At 32.8% G+C, this 21,096-nt stretch overlaps 1 protein-coding gene across 1 annotated transcript; it reads left to right on the forward strand.

The window, feature by feature from the left end:
* Nucleotides 1-245: 245 nt before the first annotated feature.
* On the forward strand, nt 246-15,473 carry LOC123698559 (probable cytochrome P450 4ac1). The gene is made up of 9 exons (XM_045645237.1): nt 246-325; nt 1,677-1,826; nt 2,115-2,223; nt 3,832-4,023; nt 4,357-4,709; nt 13,037-13,105; nt 13,756-13,924; nt 14,456-14,626; nt 15,034-15,473. Exons 4-9 carry the CDS (start codon nt 3,930-3,932, stop codon nt 15,189-15,191), a joined length of 1,014 nt encoding a protein of 337 aa, XP_045501193.1. The 5' UTR covers nt 246-325; nt 1,677-1,826; nt 2,115-2,223; nt 3,832-3,929; the 3' UTR covers nt 15,192-15,473.
* Nucleotides 15,474-21,096: the final 5,623 nt, after the last annotated feature.

Genomic DNA, 21,096 nt, shown 5'->3' on the forward strand with positions numbered 1-21,096 from the left:
GATAGATCAGATTTTTTTGTATTTGAGTGGATCGTGGATTCTGTTAAAACTGACGCTCTAAAAAGATAGACAGATCATTTATTTTATAAGAAGATAATGGACAATGGTTAATTGATTTGCATTTAAATTATTATAAAATCGTTAATAAACTCAAGGATTGAATTAGAAAAACTGGATGTATTATACATGCAAGTTAGATTCTAGAGAATCTTTATATAATCTATTAGTGTGTATAATTTTTCCTCTCAGTAACAGTCTAAAGAGTAAGGAAAAATTGTTGAATTGGTGAAAATAAAGTTATTTGTGTGATATATAAGAAAGAAAGGTGAGTTTAAAATTAGAGTTTTTGTTTTATTTAATTGAGTTAAAACCTTTAATAAAAATTGGTCGTTTAGACAAAAAATAGTAATTTAATGATTTTTTATGGAAATAGAGAAAACACTAATTAGTATAATTTTTTCTCTGTGGCTGACACTGGTCGATCGTTTCTTATTATTTTAAATATTCAAGTATTTTATAAAAGGTCTAAAAGGTCTATTCAGATTTTTTATCAATGACCACGCGTCGTATGGACACGATTTCTGTTTGTTTGAACGCATTAATATCAGGAACAACTCGATCGATTTCAAAAATTCTGTCACCACTAAATATGCACATTTTCTATGAAAAAATGGCTTTCTATACTGATTAAATTAATAAATAAATAAATGTAGTCTGTTCAATACAGATTAAAAAAATTAATCTACTTCAGTTAGTAATTAATAGCTTAGATAAATATAGTATAGTTTATTTTGTTGGAAATGTTAATTTCGTTAATGCTCACGAATTGCCGTGTATGTAACTAATACCATAGATAATAATATAATATGTTATGTTAGCGACTTGATATAGATTTAAATACAGTACAGAAAGCGATATTCCGTCGAATAATGCGGGTACACTGAAACTTTAGATTATTATAGTTAGCAGGTAGTTGGATACTGTTAAAACTATAGATAACGAGGAAGCAATGGCGGACTTTATAAAACTTTATCTGTGTAACAATTTAAAAAATATCCTGAAACGGTGATTTAGAAGTCTAGCATCTAGGTCATTAGTGCCTGATTTAAATGAATTAATGTCGAGATACTATAATAATAGATAATCGGCAATCTTTTTAATGAGATAACATTAAGATGCAAAGAAATATACTTTGGCAAAGGATAAATAAGATCATTCTATCGGATGAAATACAATAGATAAAGAATTACATACAGTATAAATATAATCATTAAGTTATAATTTGTTCCTGGCAAAAGAGTTGATTGTAAAATTACTTAGAATTTAAAATAACAGACATTAAGCCTTACATTAGCTTATAATTTTGCTGAGGATCCAGTATTTTCATGTAGTCCAATTAACAACAATTACATAGAACACATAACAATTTTCCTACACAAAGCAATTTCCTACTGACTATGCTACTAAAGGAGAGCTGTGTTTTTTTAAGTAAATGTCTATGTATGTATTTATATTATTTATTTGGCATGCCCTATTGGCCAAACCATTGAACGGATTTTGATTTATGAGTCGATATAATCATCAGAATTGCGATAGTGAAACCCGTCTGCTAATTTATGTAGTCCCATAAGTTAGCAGACGGGTTTTTCTTTTCAAAATGATATTGTTATTTTCAGTTGCAATGTTCTACCAAATAATAGCATGTGTTTTGGCTATAATAGTATGGTCCTTCTTCCGGGGTAAAAGGACGGATGTGGATGATTTGCCAGGGCCACCACGATGGCCCATCGTGGGCAGCTTGCCCATATTCCTGGGACTTAATGGAAGTATGTATATAGTCTTTAGTCGAAAAAAACATGTTTTTTGAAAGTATGTTTGTATAGTTCTTGTAAGTTCTGTCGCGTAAAGCGAAATGGTTTAAGAATTTATTATTTGGCTTATTTGAAGAAATAAAAATGGTGTCTCTATATATATATATGCTGAAACCAGAAAGAATGAATACCTATGTAATTAATATTAGCCAGATACAGTAGTCGAATGAAGTGTCATACCTTTTTTTATTCCTTACAAAATAAAAAAATATGTCTCACATCATAACAAACAATATTTTTCAGGTGAAATATTTTCAGTGATAACTGGTTTTTCGAAGAAATATGGCCATCGTGTTGGTATGAAGATATTTCATTACAATGTTATCCACTTGTATAATCTAAGGATATTGAGGTAATTATATCTCAATATTATAATATAAAAATAAAAATTAAACATCGCTCAGTAATAATTTTATTTTATTTTTTATTCTTCATTGTTCTTAAAAATTACACTAAAACTTAAATAAAGTAAAAATTAAAACAATCACCAGATAGCTGATAGATGTATTTGCGTCAGAAACAAGAGTATGATTAAAATATAGGAAGTAACATTTATGTTTTAAATTTTATATCATTTAAAAAATGCAAGTGTTCAAAATATGAGTAGCAATAAGAAAATAAGAAATTAGATCTTTGCTTTATATGCCACTAGCTTTCCGCCCGCGGCTTCGCCCGCGTTTTATTTATTTATTTAATTTAATTAATTTAATTTAGACATACCAACAGAGTACACATGAAAATTATCACAATTAAAACTAAACAACTACCGAATATTAATATGATGTATACACCAATTACAGGTATGCACAAGAAAAGATGCGTTTTAAAGAGAAAGCAGCATAGTTCCCGCTCCCGTGGGATTTCCGCGATAAAACCTATCCTATCACCTATGTGTTAATCCAAGTTACCCTCTATATGTGTGCTAAATTTCATTGTAATCAGTTCAGTAGTATTTGTGTGAAAGAGTAACAAACACACACACACACGCATCCTCACAAACTTTCGCATCGCAGAGTTTATCATTAACTAACTTCCTGCACGCGGCTTCGCCCATTTTGTAAAAAAAATATTTCTGGAACCTTCCTTAAAAACCACACTATCTATTAGAAACAAATCTCATCGAAATCCGTTGCGAGGTTTTAAAGTTTTAAGCATACATAGAGACGGATAGATAGACAAGGCGATTTTGTTTTACCCTACGTGGTGATTAATAGTAGGTACACTCAAATGGGCATAAATAAAACGCTTTTTACAGATTTTTAACCGACTTCAAAAAAAAGGAGGAGGTTATCAATTCGGCCGGTATATTTTTTTTTTTTTTTTTTTATGTATGTACACCGATTACTCCGAGGTTTCTGAACCGATTTACGTGATTCTTTTTTTGTTCGATGCGGGATGGTGTCGAATTGGTCCCATAAAAATTTTATTCGGATAGGCCCAGTAGTTTTTATTTTATGAGCATTTTTGTATGTAGGTATTTGTAAATTTTGCAAGTGCAAGTTTGAAGTCGGTTGTTTTTAACGCAGTTATCACTTGTTTAAATTCTAAGAATATATCGAAAACGAAAGGATACCTTTTTTTGGAACCCTGGCTCGGATCGGGGCTGCTCCTTAATACAGGTATGTTTAATTTTCTTTGTCGTCCTAGATAGCTTCAAGTTTCTAGGTTTCAGGCAACTAAAGCCCGTAGGTAACTTAAGTTTTAAAGTTTGAAATAGGGGTCGTAAAATAGTCTTTCTAAAAAGCTCAATGCTCATTTATTTACTTGCGAGATTTCTTATATTTGTAGTTCATTTGATTCGCTTTTTATTAAAACTTTTTCATTAACTTTTATTAAAATTTTATTGAAATAACAATTCGCATGTTTTCATTTTGAAATTAATATGATCGGTGATGCTAGATAGTAGGTATATTTTTGATTACAACAACGATGTAGCAGATACAAATCTATCGTACCATAGGTGCAAAATGGCACAAGCGTCGTAAGATCCTCACACCAGCGTTCCACTTCGACATTCTGAAGAACTTCGCGCGCGGATTCGAAGAAGAGAGTCGTGTAATGGTTCGCGACTTGCATGAGCGGCTGCAGCGCGGCGAACGCACCCTCGACGTCATGCCCTTTATCAGCGATTATACTCTTAACACGATTTGCGGTAGGATCCTTATATATAAAGCTAAAGACTATATAGATAAGTAAAAGTAACGTTAAGTGTTTCTTCTGTGAATTTGTTCTGTGAAGTGTGATTGGATTTCTTTAGGGCTTACAGTAAAAGATTCAAGATAATGTATTATACAGTCTTTATCTTGTTCTTATGATTTCCTTGTGGTAAATTTTATGGATGCTATTAAATACAACGGTTTAATTGAACTTAATACCCAATGCCCATTATAAGCGTGTTCACTGTAATACCACAGATAATATTATCCTATACTAGTAATACTATGAAAAATTAAGAAAAAATTAAGAACACATATAAATTTTTCAGAAACGGCAATGGGCGGCCGTTTGGATTCAGAAACTGATGCTGCAAAGTATGAATACAGGAAGGCCATTTCAGGATTGGGAATGGCTATCTACCGCCGTTTGACTCGATTCTGGTTGTTTTTTGACATTATGTTTTATTTATCACCAACTGGCAGACAATTTAAGAAGGATTTACAACAAAACTGTATCTTCACGAATAGTGTAATTGAGGAGAGAAGAAAAAAGAGAAACGAAATAGACTGTACGGGTTCGGGGAAGAGAATGGCCTTGCTGGATCTCTTGTTGGATGCAGAGAGTAAAGGGGAAATTGATATGGAAGGGATAAGGGACGAAGTGAACACGTTTATGTTTGAGGTGAGTAGAGATGAAATAAAACTAATATTACTATTGTAATCGCGAATTGCATGAAAGTTCTTTTAAATTATTAAAAAGTTAGATCAATACGATAGTTGGCAAAGTGACCATATTTTACGTCAGAGAAAGTTTGATGCCTCAATGCTGGTCTTAGCCCGATGAGTACAGTGATTTGCTTTCTGATAATTAATAATAACTGTAAAAAATTAATGAATGAATGTTTTGTCTAGATGCAATTATGAAAGCAATGGTAATAACTTAAAAGTGTAGGGCAAAAACATCTATTATTATGAATATAATAGAGTGTTGTTTTGATGAAATGTTTTTGCTCTATGTCTGTTTATTTTTATCTGACCGCCTCCTTGGTACAGTGAGTGACGCGTGAGCGTAGAACCGAAGGGTCCTGGGATTCCCGGTGGAGACGAAGAAAAAAGAAATGTCTCGGTCTGGCAGGACACAGAAGGCTGATCACCTACTTGTCCCAAAAGAAAATCGATCAGTGAAACAGATGTATAATGTATCTGCTCCTTACCCCACTTGGGGACATGAGACTTTACTGTTTATTTTTAATACGTTATTATATTATATTGGATATCATAAAAAATGTAAAAGATGAATAAATTATGTGGGTAGTTATTTAGCAAGTTTTTGTTTGTAATTCACTGTGTCGAACTTCAGAAATTGAAAGGCGATTAAAGCGCTACTCTTCAAACGACGGGCGACGCCAACAACTTTCAGGGTTGTCACTTGACAGTCTCACCTTGTCGACATCTGTGTACCTATAGATTGATCGGGTTTTTTAAACCTAATTAGATCTACATTAGTCGAGTTGGAGGAATTCAATAAATGAGAATAAACTATTTTTGAAATAATACAATTATATTTTTTGGTTTTTGTGGCATTCAAATGCTTTATAAATATAAATTTATAAAGAATAGAATCTCAATAGATGGCGCGCGGTGTGTCCCTTAAGATACATAAAACTGAAAGAATAGATTAAATTCGATTGCTCAGACGGGTCACGAGTGGCTGAGTTGGTTAGGCATCCGCCCCGGAATGGCGCGAAGGATGCGGGTTCGAGTCCCGCCTCGTGATCGAATTATTTCTATTCTTTATAAATTTATATAATACAATTACAAAAGAAAACAAAAGTTTCCGTTACCAGGTTTTTGTAAGAGCCTCTTTTTATTTAATTGTATTTTGTTCATAAAGCGGCAATGAAAATACATATTGTCTGAAATTTAACAAATTTTAACCATCGTGGTTGATGAGATACAGCCTTGGTGATAGATGAACGGACCGACAGACAGACAACGAAGTCTTATGGTCGGGTTTTACGTTCGAAAACACAGTATAGTTTATTAAGCGGCATTATCACTTAGCAGTGATCTCTCCAGTTCAATAAATCTAAATTAGAAGGACGACAAGGTGATGAGACCAAAATTAAAGTGTAACAAATACATAGGTATTTAGAGCCAGCCCTAACTGTTGACGAGGTAAACCCAATCATTTTGAATAAACTGCAATTTATCCAGACTTGTTCGTTCCGCACTCCACATCGATTGATAAACTGAACGGGTGCATTTTAACCCACTCCCTTTGATGTAACTGGTTTGTAAAGTTAGAGTAAATAGTAAATACCTTTGAGACTTTGAAGCTTTGCGTTAATCGATATGTATCGTATACTCGATGTATAGTTTGATTACGGTAAAGCTAGTAAGCAGATAAATTACATTTCAACCGAATTAAAAAAAATATTCGTATGTGTTTTTATTTTTTAAGCTATTGCATAGCTTCTATCGCGGGCTTTGAGCGCGGGGACCGAATCCAGAAATTCCGTAACGAAAAAACCTCCTCCCCACTCCGACAGGCACGGAGGTGTGGCTTGAAGGCATGCTATGTAATAGCTTTACCGCGGCAGTCCCCGAGTGTCACATGTCTTTTTGATCATTGAATGAATTGGAACCTATGAATGAATGAGGTATAACGCGAGCAAATAGAAAATAGATCTGAAAATGGCGGCGGGTACTTATGGTACGGTGGGCAAAACAACTTCTCGAACATATTTTTTTCTTCGTCTTCTTTTCGTCCAAGTATTTTTTTTTTTTTTTTTTTTTTTTTTTTTTTTTTTTTTTTTTTTTTTATTAGCCTTAATCAGACACAACAATAGTAAACAATATGTGCATTTAAAAACTTAATTAAGACTCTGATGAGTCGACATCGGCAGATTGGTCTGTTTGCCCTAATTTGGCAAAGGCCTCCTCCATTCCCTTCCACTCTTTTCTGTTCAGTGCTGTCCTCGTCCATGTTTTTCCCGCTGTTGCTACGATTTCGTCTTCCCACCTTCTAATCTGTCTCCCCCGTTTCCTTTTTCCATTTTTGGGATACCAAAAAATCAATGTTCTATTCCATTTTTCACATCCTCTTAATATATGGCCAGTCCATTCCCATTTAAGCTTCCGTGTTTTACATATTACATCTTCTACTTTCGTACGCTTTCTGATTGTTTTATTTCTTACTCTGTCTTTTTTCCTAATATTTAACATGCTCCTTTCCATAGACGTCTGGCATGTCCTTATTTTTGAGGTTTGCGCTTTGGTAAGTGACCATGTTTGGCAACCATAAGTAAGAACTGGTAATACACATGTGTTAAAAAGCTTCTTCTTAATGTATACATTTGTTTCCTCATTTTTCATTATTTCTTTCAGTCTCCAATAACTTTTCCAAGCAAGACCAATTCTCGTATCTATTTCTTTCGACATAACATTATTTATGGATATCTGTTGGCCTAAATAAGTGTACTCTTTTACATATTCAATGGGTTTACTGTTTAATATAATAGGAGATTCCGTAGCGTTCGTCATGATTTTAGTTTTTGTTATATTCATTGTGAGGCCGACTTTACGACTTTCCCTCTCTAGGTCCTCTAGCATGCTTTGGAGATGAGTACTTGATTCCGCGAATATAACAATATCATCGGCGAAGCGCAGGTTGTTTAGGTGTTGTCCATGTATATTTAAGCCATATTGATCCCAATCGAGTTTTCGAAAGATCTCTTCTAAGACCGCGGTAAATAATTTAGGGGAAATAGGATCTCCCTGTCGTACGCCTCTGTTTATTTTTATTTCTTTTCCGAGTTTTTCTAATTTTATTTTCGCTGTACTAATTGTGTAAATGTTTTTTAGGATTCTGATGTATTTTAACTGAACTCCTTGATTTTTTAAACTTCGCCAGATGCATTCATGGTCGATTGAGTCAAATGCCTTGTTGAAATCAATAAAACAACAGTAGAACGGTATATTGTATTCTTTATTCTTTTCAAAGATCTGTCTCACTGCGTGTATGTGGTCCAGCGTCGAATATCCTGCCCTGAATCCAGCCTGTTCTCTTGGCTGATTCTCGTCTAGATTCCTGGTTATTCGACGGAGGATGATCTTTGCGAATACTTTATATATATTAGACATCAGGCTAATGGGCCTATAGTTGTTGATTTCATTCTTATCTCCCTTTTTGTGGAGAAGGGTTATTGACGAGTTTGCCCACTGGGTTGGTATGGTTTCTGTGTCTAGTATGTCATTAAAGATATATTGCAGTATTGGTGCAAGAACGCTTTTACACTCCATTAATAGTGCATTACTGATAGAGCCTGGTCCGGGAGCTGTGTCAATTTTTTGTGTTTCTATGGCTTTGATTATTTCTCCTTTTAATATTGGTGGAACAGTTTCGTTACTCTGTAAGTCAGTTTCGTCGGTTTTAATTTTTTTGGAATACAGGTCTTCGTAGAATTTGGTAGCGATGTTTAATATATCGTATCTTTTGGTCTTCGTCGTGTCCGTTCGGTCTTTCATCTTTGGTATCCAGTTTGTTTTATCTGTCATAAACTTAACAGCTTTTTTAATTCCCCCTGTCTTGACAATATGTTTCTCAAAGATTTTTAGTCTATAACTCTTACGATCTTTTTTCATTTGTGTTCTGATATCTTTACTTAATTTACCTATTTCCATTCTTATGCTTCTAGATTTATTAGGTATTTTTATTAGATTTAACCGTTTTTCCAAAAGTTCGTAAGTTTTTTCAGATATAGTCGATTTCGTTTTAATTTTTTTTCTGTTTCCAGATTTTGTCATTAATATTTCATAGAGTATATCATATTTTTGTTGAGTAGTTAGGTCTTGAGTAAGCGCTCCTTTCAAAGAATTTAGTTTATCACTAATCGTAGCCGTTGATGTTGCGTTAATTGGCGTTCGAGTTTTGACTTTAAAAGGGCGACTGTTGTCTGAACCTGACGATGTATTTAGACGTGCCCGTATCATTCTGTGGTTGCTATTGAAATTAAGATTTGCGATAGTACTACAGTCTTCGAAGGATTTCGTTTTGTTTGAAAGAATATAATCGATTTCGTTCTTATAACGTCCATCCGGCGATACCCACGTCCATCTCTTTGATATTCTTTTCTTGTATAGACTATTCAGTATTTTCAAGTTATTTTCAAAAGCAAACTCCAATAACTTTTGCCCGTTTCTTGATCTTTTACCTTTGCTGTGAGGACCTAGGATGATGTCTTCTCCTGTTCTTGAAACTCCAACTTGAGCATTGAAATCTCCCATGACTATGCAATTTTTGTATGTGTATTCATTGATGGTATTGTTTAGAGATAAGTAGAAGGAGTCAATTTCAGAATTAGACGATTGCTCAGTCGGGGAATAAATCTGAATAATAGACCAAATTTCTTTCTTTGGCGGAAGTCTTATGTTTAATATCGCAATTCTTTCTGAAACGCCAACAAATTCCTTGATAAAACTTTTAAGTTCTTTTTTTATTAAAAAGCCTACTCCGTGTCTTCCAGGTGTTTCTCCTTTGTAGTACAAAAGAAATTCGCTGTGTTCTTCAATAGCCTCACCCATTCGTTGTACTTCACTAAGGCCTATTATGTCCCACTTAATATGTTGGATGGCTAAAATTAATTCTTGTAAACTCTCATCTAACCTCAATGATAGCGTATTAAATGTTGCTATATGAAAAATTTGTTTCGAATTTCGTTTACTACGTCCTGAAACGATTGGCGCGGATGTGGAATTGATTGGAGGGTAGTGGTCGCTTTTCCCCGCGGTGACCAGCCGTCTTGGGGTGTATTGTTTGGTTGTTTTGATATTTAAAGAAGTTTCGTTTATTTGTTTTTGTTTCCGGTTGCCGATGTCATTTAACAGTTTTTTGACGTTGTTGGAATGGTTAGTGACGAAGATCTTCCTCTAGCAACATAATCCAACATATTTGTTTTGTTAACCTTCTTTGAAGCAGGCATGGTTGCGTGATTTGGTGATTTATTTGGAGATTCATTGCGATCTCGTTTTCTTTTGTCCTTCTGATCCTCTTTGTTTTCCTTGGTAATCAGTTTATCTTTAACGAGGTAGCAGATTTTACCTTTGGCACGTTCCTCTTTTAATTGAGGCAAAAGCTGTCTCCTCTTTTCTAGAACTTCTTTGCTATAGTCCTCTTTTATGTAAATATCCGAGTTTAATTTCTTTTTATTCTTGAGAATTTCCATTTTCCTCCAATTTGTTGTGAAAGTTACTAGTATAGGGCGCATGTTTTTATGGTTCTTTTCTCCAAGTCTGTATGCATTATTAATTTCATGATGATTCATACGGATATTCATTTTCTTATCAAGCAATTTTATAATCAGATCAATTTGGGACTCATAACGATTTTCTTCTTTTACGCCAAAAAATATGAGGTTGTTTCGTCTTCTGTCTTCTTCCATAGTTTTGATTTTATCTTGTAGTTTCTTAACATCCGTTTTTAAGTTTTTATTTTCTTCCGTAAGAGCAATTAGTTTCTCATTAATGCTTTCTGTTACGTTTTTAGTGACTGCTTCTGTTATTTCTCTCGTTTGTGCCGACATTTGTTCCTTCAATTTTACCCAGAAATTTTCCATTTCTTTTTCCATAATTTTGGGGAGATATATATCGAATGGCAATACTGAATTTAATTTGGTAACCCCGAATTGTAGTTGGCAATTCTGAATTTAATTTGGTAACCCCGAATTGTAGTTGGCAACACTGAAGTTTATGCTGGAAATGTAGGTTGGTGTTGTCAATGTCTATAGTCTATGGCATAATTTTTGTTAGGTTGGTACTTTGAACTGTCACTTTACAAAATGACGTTATTGTTATTGACTTAATAACCACACTTTTTCGTTTTATTGTTTCTTTAAAAACACTTCACTTTTGCACTGTTCTCTTGTAATTATTAGTTTATTTTATTAATTGCACATAATATTCACTATTTATGATGATTATAACTTGATGAGCGTGAATTAATTAAACTTTTAGAATTAAATTAGTAGCGAGATATGACAGACGTGTTTACTATACGGAAGCCGGAACCGGAACCAAGTATTTTATGACATTCTAAATACATAATTGCACGTGCATCACTGTGACGAATCTTTCCACGATTTCGTGAAGCCATTGTTCAATCAATCACAAAATTTCAACGTGCGCAACAAAAACTTAACGAAAATTAATAACAATCAAACTCAACAATATCAACGAAAAAAACGAAAATAACGGGGACATAAAGGAACGACTTTAACGATAACGCGGAGTGCGTTAAGTAAGCTCGGAAAGCGAATCCTAACTGATTTTAATTATAATTTTATATTATACTAGCAAACTGTCCCGGCAAACGTTGTTCTGCCACTCTTATCACTTAGGGGTATGAAAAATAGATGTTAGCCGATTCTCAGACCTACCCGATATGCACACAAAATTTCATGAGAATCGGTCCAGCTGTTTTGGAGGAGTATGGTAACTAACATTGTGACAGGGGAATTTTATATATGTATTAGATATAAATTATTAAAATATAATTAAAATTATATTTTTGTGCAGTCTTTACTGTGTGAGTATAACAGCAATAAAGAGTGAGCGTGAACGCATGCGAGCGGACGCGAATAGATCTATTCTCTATCTGCTCGGGTTATAAATTACTTTTTATTGTAATAAAATGAAAAATAAATTGAATTGAATTTTCACTTATAATACCACAAGAGCTTCAAAATTATCGGGTATTTTCCGATAGGTTCGTTGCAAACAAATGAAGGAGTCAAGAAGGAGTCAAGTTTTTAGTCAAGGCTAAAAAATTGATTTTTCCTGAAAAACTTGACGACTTTATTTGTTTGCAGGTAACCTTGAGGGAAATGCCAGATAATTTTGAAGCTCGTGTGGTATTCGGGGGATTATTTTTCCGTCCCAAATGTCGGCCAATAATTTCACAATTGAATTCAACCTGTCAGTTTGACATCAACGACCAGAGAAAATTTTCAAAAAATTATCAGTTATAGTGCCACTGAGTGCCACAAACTTATCTGACCCGGTGGCAAGAACTGGAACTACGTGCTGCCATTTTGAAATGTCACATTTTCACAGAATTTTCATACGGAATATTTTGTTTATATAAAAAGAAAGCGACATCAGTGACACTGTCACCGGGTCAGATAAGTTTGTGGCACTATAATACCATGTAGGTTGTACCACGTGACGTCGAATGGTGCAATTCTATTGGTCGATATTTGGGTCGGAAAAATAATCTTTATAAATTATTCGTTATTATCACAGAACAGTAAGAGTTATTATGATGATTTTTTGTCGCAATGAATTTGATTTTTCATTGGAATCGCTTGCAGGCATTATGGTATTGTTTTCACGGAACCGGTGGTATCAATGTTTTGGGATTAGGTAAAATTCAAAATTAATCTGAGTTCACAGGAAATGTAACAACAACAGATCTCTTTATATTTCTAATGTCCCTATACAAATTTGTTATATGTATAGATTGGAGTTCCATTGATGGCATAGCATTCACCTTTTAAATAGTAAATTAAATCAAGCTGTTAATTGCTAGCACTAAAAGGTAATTACTGTAGAAGCTGTTGCTACGAAGTAGGTAATTTAGAGATTTAAACCAGATATTTCGAAAATAAATTTAAAGCTATGGAATAGGAAATGGCAATTTGTCAACATTATTACTATGCATCCAAATGCACACGAACAAATAGTAATTGAGTTAATAAAACTAATTTAATTATTCGAGTATTTTGTTAATAATTGGGCTTGATTTGTCACTTTGTGTCCATTTATAGTAACGGAATCAGTATTTCGGAATTCGAAATTAGCGGAAAAAATAGTACATATTCATTTTAATTTTAACATATTTTTACTGTTCGTATGATGTATCATATGATTTTAAGCTGTTGTATTTGTATAATTTTCTTCTGATATTAGGTTGTCCTGGGAAAATTTTTGAAAATTTTCATTTTTTTTTAGGGCCACGATACAACGGCAATGGCTTTGACATTTGGTCTAATGCTTCTGGCTGACCATGAAGATGTACAGGTATTTTGAAAAAAAAATTGTAATATTTTTTTGTTATATTTGTTGCCAGTCGGCAGTCTTATTATGTTTACTTAGTTAATTTATCTATGGATGATCTATGGTTATGTGGTTATGCACAGATAAAAAAATGTATGTCTGCTCGCGACTATTATTTATACTAACTACTGTAATATATACTCTAAGAAGACTCTAAGGCTCGCGAAGTCTTTAGATTTTTTAGAAGCATTTACCACTGATCATCTGTTGCTTTTACCACAGATAATATAATACTATACTAGCTTTTACTACAACTAATTAATGGTAATTAACTCATTTGAATAGGCTGCTAGGAGCCAATTATTTAAGGGTTGTATTGTGATGCCGAATAGTCTGTTATTTTGCCGGGAAGGTCGATTAGAGCAAAAGTTTACTTTGAATTTCGACTTGTAGGTTCAATAATTATCGCCTTGAAACTGTTCTTATAATTTATTAGAGTTGTTGATTTCTACCATGATTTATTACTAGAAATAAGATGTGGTTTTCGTTCCGGAAGGATACTAAAACATTTTTTCTTACAGTAGGTTTTTTTTAATAAAATAAACATTTTTAAAGACCGTTGTATCAAAATTTAAAACGCTTTTATTATCTACATACTTCATCACACGTTTCAGGAAAAAATATACCAAGAATGTAGGAGCATAATTGGAGATTCGACACGGACCGCAAACACATCAGATCTCGCTGAGATGAAGTACCTGGATGCTGTAATCAAAGAAGTACTGAGGTTGTATCCCAGTGTACCATTGATTGGGAGAGAGATCACTGAAGAATTGGTGTTAGGTATTTTCTTTATGTATATCAAAAGGTTCGCCAGGTAGTTAGGTAGGGCGGAAGATGCGCGTTCTAATCCCGCTTCGTGATCAATTTTTTATATCCTTTAAAAATTACATTTATAATGTATTTAAATGCTATAATTTCAAATATGAAATTCAATTGTTGTTTATGTTATTGGGTTTCTTTTGAAGATCTTTCACCTAAATAAATGAATGAGAATGAATGTATCAGGTTAACTATGAAGGTGTTACGTACTTATTGACATTGTTAGGTTTTCTTGTTATTACTTGTCTCGTTAATTAATTTTAATTTTAATTAAAAAATGCTTGTATGTTTGTATCAATTGAGTGTAGTGAAATTCAAGATCTTTTTTATGCATCTATAATAATCTAAATGCGTACTTATTTATTTTCTTTTATTAAACTTCGCTAAAAAATACACATCTCGATTGAGTTGATATCAAATTTAACTTATTTTTCAAAAACTGTATTTCTGTAAAAATCAAACTTACAAAATTTATAATTATTCTCTTTACAGATGATCTAGTAATACCCCAAGGTTCTGAAGTTATAATACACATATACGAGTTGCAGCGGCGAGGCGACTTGTTCCCGGATCCCGAAGTATTCCGCCCGGAAAGGTTCCTACATGAGGATAAGATTAACTTCAGCTATTTGCCGTTTAGTGCTGGACTTAGGAACTGTATTGGTAGGTTATTCTCATAAGTAATACTATTACTACTAAGAGATATTATTGAAGTGAAATTTCTTTATCGGGGTTGGAAAAAAATGTAGTGTAACATTATTCGTTACGCGCCATCTTTTTCTTATCCCTACCACGCGTGATCCGACGTATTTCTGTAAAGTTGCATATACCTAGTAAATTATTTTTTGAAAAATAAGGTCATACAGAAGTTTCACTTCTTACGTGTGTACTGTGTACACTAGTATGTGACTAGTATACACGCACACATTTTTTAGTAATATTATAGAGTGAATAGTAAAAGTTTCTTTTTTAAAATCATTAAATACTTTGTTATCTATGGGCGAGAATGATTCAAAAATAGTTTTATGATAAAATACCTAATTATTCTTTTGAAATATATTTTTTTTCAGGTCAACGCTTTGCAATGCAAGAAATGAAATGTATGTTCAGTGAAATAATCCGCCATTTTAAATTATCACCCATCGTGAAAGGATATCGGCCAAGTATCAAATCGGATTTGGTACTACGACCTAATGAATCTATATTGGTGAATTTTTCTGCAAGATAACGTATAAAATAAATTGACAAGATTTTTAAAGTGAAATTTCTTTAGGGGCGTTGAGAGTAAAATTTGAAGATCGTGTTTATGGCAATACCGTCACGTCATGAAGTAACGACGTCACGACGAATTTAATATTTTTGAATCTTGCCAAAGAAGTTTCACTTCTGACACGTGTGCTTGGCACACACGCTCTTTTTCATCCATGAGCGTTCGCTATTTCAGGGACCCATATCTACAATTAAATTAATTATACGCTAAATTTAACTCTGTGATATATTTGTATTATAAGTGCTCAATACATTAAAATGTTAATATAAGAACACATTGTTTAATTTAAATGCATTTTAAAATATCCCGTATGTTCTGCATTTATGTTCTGTTTCTGCATAAATTTTAATTTTATTCTTTGGTGGCTACTGTTTACTTTATATGTTATAAAATAAATGTAACATCAAATTAGAATATATTATTATTAACTTTGGTAATTTCTCTCATATGCTAAAATAATAAATCTTATTACAAATTTCTAAAACGGAATTTCTTGAAATTGCGTGTTTGACTTTTGCCATTACATTTGTGTAGGAGTTACAAAAAGGTATTAAATTCAATATTTTGCAGAAATGTATTACCTGTGGTATTACTCAAACATTTATTTTAATTTTGAAACCTAAAGAACTTATTTCAGCTCTTATGGGTTTTGTTTTGGAAATTTTCGATGGGCCCTGGAGGGAAAGTACTTGAAATAATGATGGTAGCAAATTTTGCTGAAAGGAAACATTCCATTATTTTTAAAAAGAAATTGAACTGCATTCAGAGATTTTCGAAAATTTACTTGCATCCATCGAGAATCAAAATAACTAAAAAAAAAAAAAATAGAGCAAAATTCGCTATCTTCAGTATTTCAAGAACTTTCCCTCCAGGGCCCATCGAAAATTTCCACACTGTAGGTTTATCATCACGCTAAGACCAACAGAAGCGGAGCACTCTATATAAATGGCCTCCTCCACTCAAGCGACAGCTCAAGCCGAGGTTCGTGGTCCCCGTCAAGGGGGGACGCCCTTGTGCATGTCGCTACCAGGGTGAACCTTCAGTTCACCCCCGCGTCCGCGTTAAAATGTAGAAGCCCTTCTGGCTAACATTGAGAAACACCTTACAAAAAAAAAAAAATACTCTATATAAAACCGCGGGGCACAGCAAGTCTTATCTATCATTAAAATCATTACAATTGTTTCAACCGTTTTGCAAACTGAACAGACATACATATCAATACAATTTCGTATTACCTTTCTCAAACCAATATCGGTTAATATTCCGGCAGTTAATTAAACAACAAAGTAACATACAATGAGCCAAAACTTCTTACAAGTTTAGGTATATTATTAAGTATACTGATTGAAGATGATAAATTGATCAACTTAGAAAAACTCCAGGGCAAAGTTCGCAAATGTTACACAAGTATTTAATTAGACTCCAAGGTTTTTAGAATGACTATAGTGTTTAAGTGCTAGTCATGGTGATTGTTATTTTATCATTATTTCACAGGAAATGGCTTAGTGATATGTTGAGGTTTGTTGTGAATTAAAATAGGTGAATTATGAAAATTATTTGTAATCTTATGAAAATCTATCTTCTATGAATATTATAAACCTTAAAAGTTTGTATGTTTATTTGAACGCACTAATCTCAGGTACTACTGATCCGATTTGAAAAATTCTTTCGGTGTCAGATAGCCCATTTATCGAGGAAGGCTATCGGCTATTTATCATCACGCTAAGACCACCAGGAGCGGAGCCACGCGGGTGAAATCGCGGAACGTAGCTAGTTAATAATATAAATAAGATAATATGTACATATAAATATTCCATCTATATTTACCACGGTTCATGCCAAGCAATGTATCTTTTATGTAAATATTTATTTTAGTAATAGACTTATATCTACTAAAACAATATGTGTAATTATAGGTAAAACTAGTAGATTGTTTTCGTAAGATTTTAAACTTTTATCAGTTATTTAAAGCGGTGAAAAATCCAACAATTAATTTGGGCATTTTTATTGAGTTATGTAAGTATATTATTAACCCGACTTTTTTTTACATATCTTTATATATATATCTTTTTACTCTTTTTTATGATGTTGGTGCTCCAGGTAAAATAAATTAATAAATATCATTTTTATATTAAATATAATTATGAATACTGGCTTCGCCCGGGTTGACCCCACATAAATATCCTGTTTAAAATAACAACAAAAACCTACTAGGAAATCAAACTTACATGGACAATCCATCAAAAATTAATAGGAAAAATATAAAATAATGTAAATACGGAAAAAACACTTTTATCATTAGAATAATTTCGAAATAAGGTCATGATTCAGTCCTCTCACATAAATGAATTGTCATTGTGAGTATAGAGTTTACACAGAAGCCCTCTTTAACCGATTTCAAAAAAGGAGGACGTTATGCTATCTGTGCTATATACAGGGTTACTTGTAAAACACCAGCAACCTCGCAGGACAAGATAGCTAACATCATAAGTAACATAAGTAACAAGTTTGTTAGATTTTATTTTCATACAAAAATAAATATTCATTTAATTTTCCGTTTGAAAATTATAAACTCTACGCGCATCCTAAAAATTACGTAAACAAGAAGCGAACTAGCGGCTTTGAACTTGACCTATCTGCGACAGTCTAGCACATAGACTTACAATTAGGAGAGTACAATAAAAGCTGAAAAAATCATTTAAAAATAATTATTGCATTATGCCAATAGTCGTAGAACAAAATGTTGTTACCTTTGATAATAGATATCTTGTCCTGCGAGGTTGCTGGTGTTTTACAAGTGACCCTAGTATATAAAAATGAATCCCTATTTACCTTGGTCCGATTACAATAACTCTTTTTTTGATGTGTTCGTTATTGTAGGATCTTATAAAAGAAAACATTATCAAGTCAAGTTGTAGTACAATAATATGTTGAAACAAACTTGATTTTGACTTTAACTCACAAAAACTTTGATTTGCAAAAACTTGTGCATAAAATTATAAATATTTCTAACAAAATAAGATTGAAAAACTTGAAATGGATTACAAAATTGGAGAATTAAACATCCTTATTTATTTGAGACAAAATTTCCGCCCGAGGCTTCGCCCACGTAGTCAAAGAATAACCCGCAGAGTTCCACTCCTGTAGGTGTTCCGGGATAAAACCAATCCTATGTCCTCGCTCAGGTCTAAATCAATCTCTGTACCAAATTTCATTCAAATCAGTATTACCTACTTAATAATAGGAAAGACTAAAAATAAATTCGTCATCATCATGCAAAAAATTAAAATATCATGATATGCGCGTGAGTCATAATTGGCCATCCGTTAAAATTGCGTTCTACCAATTTCTGATGAAACGAAGCTTATTTTCGCGTAAGGTTTTATTCACTACAATTTTGAACTTTGTACTATTACCCCTTGATGGAACTGCATTTTATAGTCAAACTAGCTTACCGCCCGCGGCTTCGCCCGCTTTGTCTAAAACCTAATAAATTATATACTAAAACATTCCTGTTGAATCACTCTATCTATTAAAAAAAGACGGGTTGCTTTTTTTATTAACGTTCAGCATGTTTGATATTTTGGAATGGTACGTCTTACGCATGGAATATACCTAAGGGCTAAAAAAAAACATCCGTCCTACGCTTTTTCGATCAGGCCACGCGAGTTTAAGATTTTATACCCAACGCCGCTAAAGAAGTTTTCACTTCAAAAAAACGCATCAAAATTCGTTGCGTAGTCTTAAAGATTTAAACATACAAAGGGACATAGGGACAGAGAAAGTGACTTTGTTTTATACTATGTAGTGAAGTCTTAAAATAGAGAGCGCTCAATTCAATAGCTCTACTTTTATTTACTTTTTAAATTTAACACTCATGAGACATGAAATAACAATTGTCACCGATCCTTGATAGTGTACACTTTGTAAAGTTTGAAGTTTGAATTTAATTCAAACTTTGTAAAGTTTGAATTAAATTTGTCATTTTTGACCCTAAAAGCGTATTAATAAAATCTTAAAGATTCGACTTCATAACATCGTAGAATTTATTTATGCACAAAGGTTGTTTTAAAAATCTTGCAAACTTACCTTTCATTTTCATGTTTTCATTACCTCCGAGACGGTTGACTCAATTGATCGCATGTGAACGAAAAATAGTCTTTTTATATTATACACTAGCTTCCGCCCGCGACTCCGTCCGCGCGGATGTCGGTCTTCGCGTGGATGGTTTATTTCTCCATTTTGAGTAGGTACCTCTGACAATAAAATCTTATAAATATCTATTGGACCCAATTCCCAAATACGGCTAGCCCTATAATAATACGCAACGTGTGTTCGCGGTTCTACGGAACAACGTCTATGGATAAAACTGAAAAATTAAGATTAATTTTTTTCTACGTATTTTTCCAGGATAAAAAGTATCCTATTTTACGCCCAGGATAATAAGGTATAATTATACCAAGTTTCATCGAAATCGAACCGCTAGTTTTCACGTGATGCCTTCACATACAGACAGACAGACAGACAGACAGACAGACAGACAGACAGACAAAAATTTTTTTAATCACATATTTGGGTTTGGTATCGATCCAGTAACACCCCCTGCTATTTATTTTTTCAATATTTTCAATGTACAGAATTGACCCTTCTACAGATTTATTATATGTATAGATTTTATAATTTGCAACTTTTTTGTTATTATTTGTCAAGATCGTCCAGGAATATTTAAGAACGAACAAAAAATATAACTCTAATATGTGACATAGGATCGCTTAAGAAAACATAAATACCTTTTTAAATTTTAAATATACATATTTCAATTTTGTAAACGTGTATCTATACTAATATTATAAAGCTGAAGAGATTGTTTGTTTTTTTGTTTGAACGCGCTAATCTCTGATCCGATTTGAAAAATTCTTTCGGTGTTAGATAGCCCATTTATCGAGGAAGGCTATAGTTATAGGTATATGACGCTTAGACCAATAGGATCGGAGTACTGCGGGTAAAACCGCAGGGCACAGCTAGTTTTCTATAAAGTTAATTTAAAAAATTTATCTGTATTTAATTCTGAATTTAATTAATGGCGGTAATCGATATTTTCAACGAAATTCAATTCTGTTATAGTTTTTACGTTATGCAAAAAGAAAGCAATATAAATTCAAATTCGTCAAACACTATGTATATTTTTTTGTAGTTTTCAGTAAACAACATGATTATTTGAATAATGTAGTCGTATATACTAGAACCATAGATAATATAATAGTACTAGAACTAGATTTTTAGATTGATAAAGAATCCGTGTCCTAGGACTTTTTTTATTGACCATAATATCGTTTACAACATGCACACGTTAACCGATCCAATTTATGCTGCAGTTAAAGTATGAAAAATATAGAAATAAGTATACAATCCAGTTTCGATGGTAGAAATCGCAGTTAAAATAGTGAAGGGGAGGTTTTAAATGTTATATAATCAAGAGATATAGGTTGTATTACAAGGTTTGCGTAGTGAAAAATAGTTAATAAATATAAATTACATTTGCAATTACATGAACCAATGAATCGATTAGTTTTTTGTTTAAATAATGTTTTTAAATGATGCTATAATAAGTTATAGGTTTAATCACACTTTATATATTATTATTTTTAATTTCTGGATCATTCAAAATTTTCCGTAAAATGGAATATTATATTATGTTCTGTATTGAGGTAATAAGAACCTCGAAAAATTATCAAAGTTTCTATACATAGTTAGATCAGAAAATTACGCCTGGACATTTTTATATATCTCAAACGTGAACCAGTTTAGCCGCAACACATACATAATATATACAGATAAGCAGACCCAGTATATAATACTCAAG

Source organism: Colias croceus, chromosome 16, assembly GCF_905220415.1.
Source record: "Colias croceus chromosome 16, ilColCroc2.1".
Lineage (NCBI taxonomy): Eukaryota > Metazoa > Arthropoda > Insecta > Lepidoptera > Pieridae > Colias > Colias croceus.

What these genes read in the sequence shown, in the direction of transcription:
- LOC123698559 (XM_045645237.1), top strand. Translation starts at nt 3,930, where the DNA reads ATGGTTCGCGACTTGCATGAGCGGCTGCAGCGCGGCGAACGCACCCTC. An exon ending in CTGACCATGAAGATGTACAG is followed by an intron (nt 13,106 to 13,755) that starts GTATTTTGAAAA and finishes CACACGTTTCAG; the next exon opens with GAAAAAATATACCAAGAATG. An exon ending in CACTGAAGAATTGGTGTTAG is followed by an intron (nt 13,925 to 14,455) that starts GTATTTTCTTTA and finishes TTCTCTTTACAG; the next exon opens with ATGATCTAGTAATACCCCAA.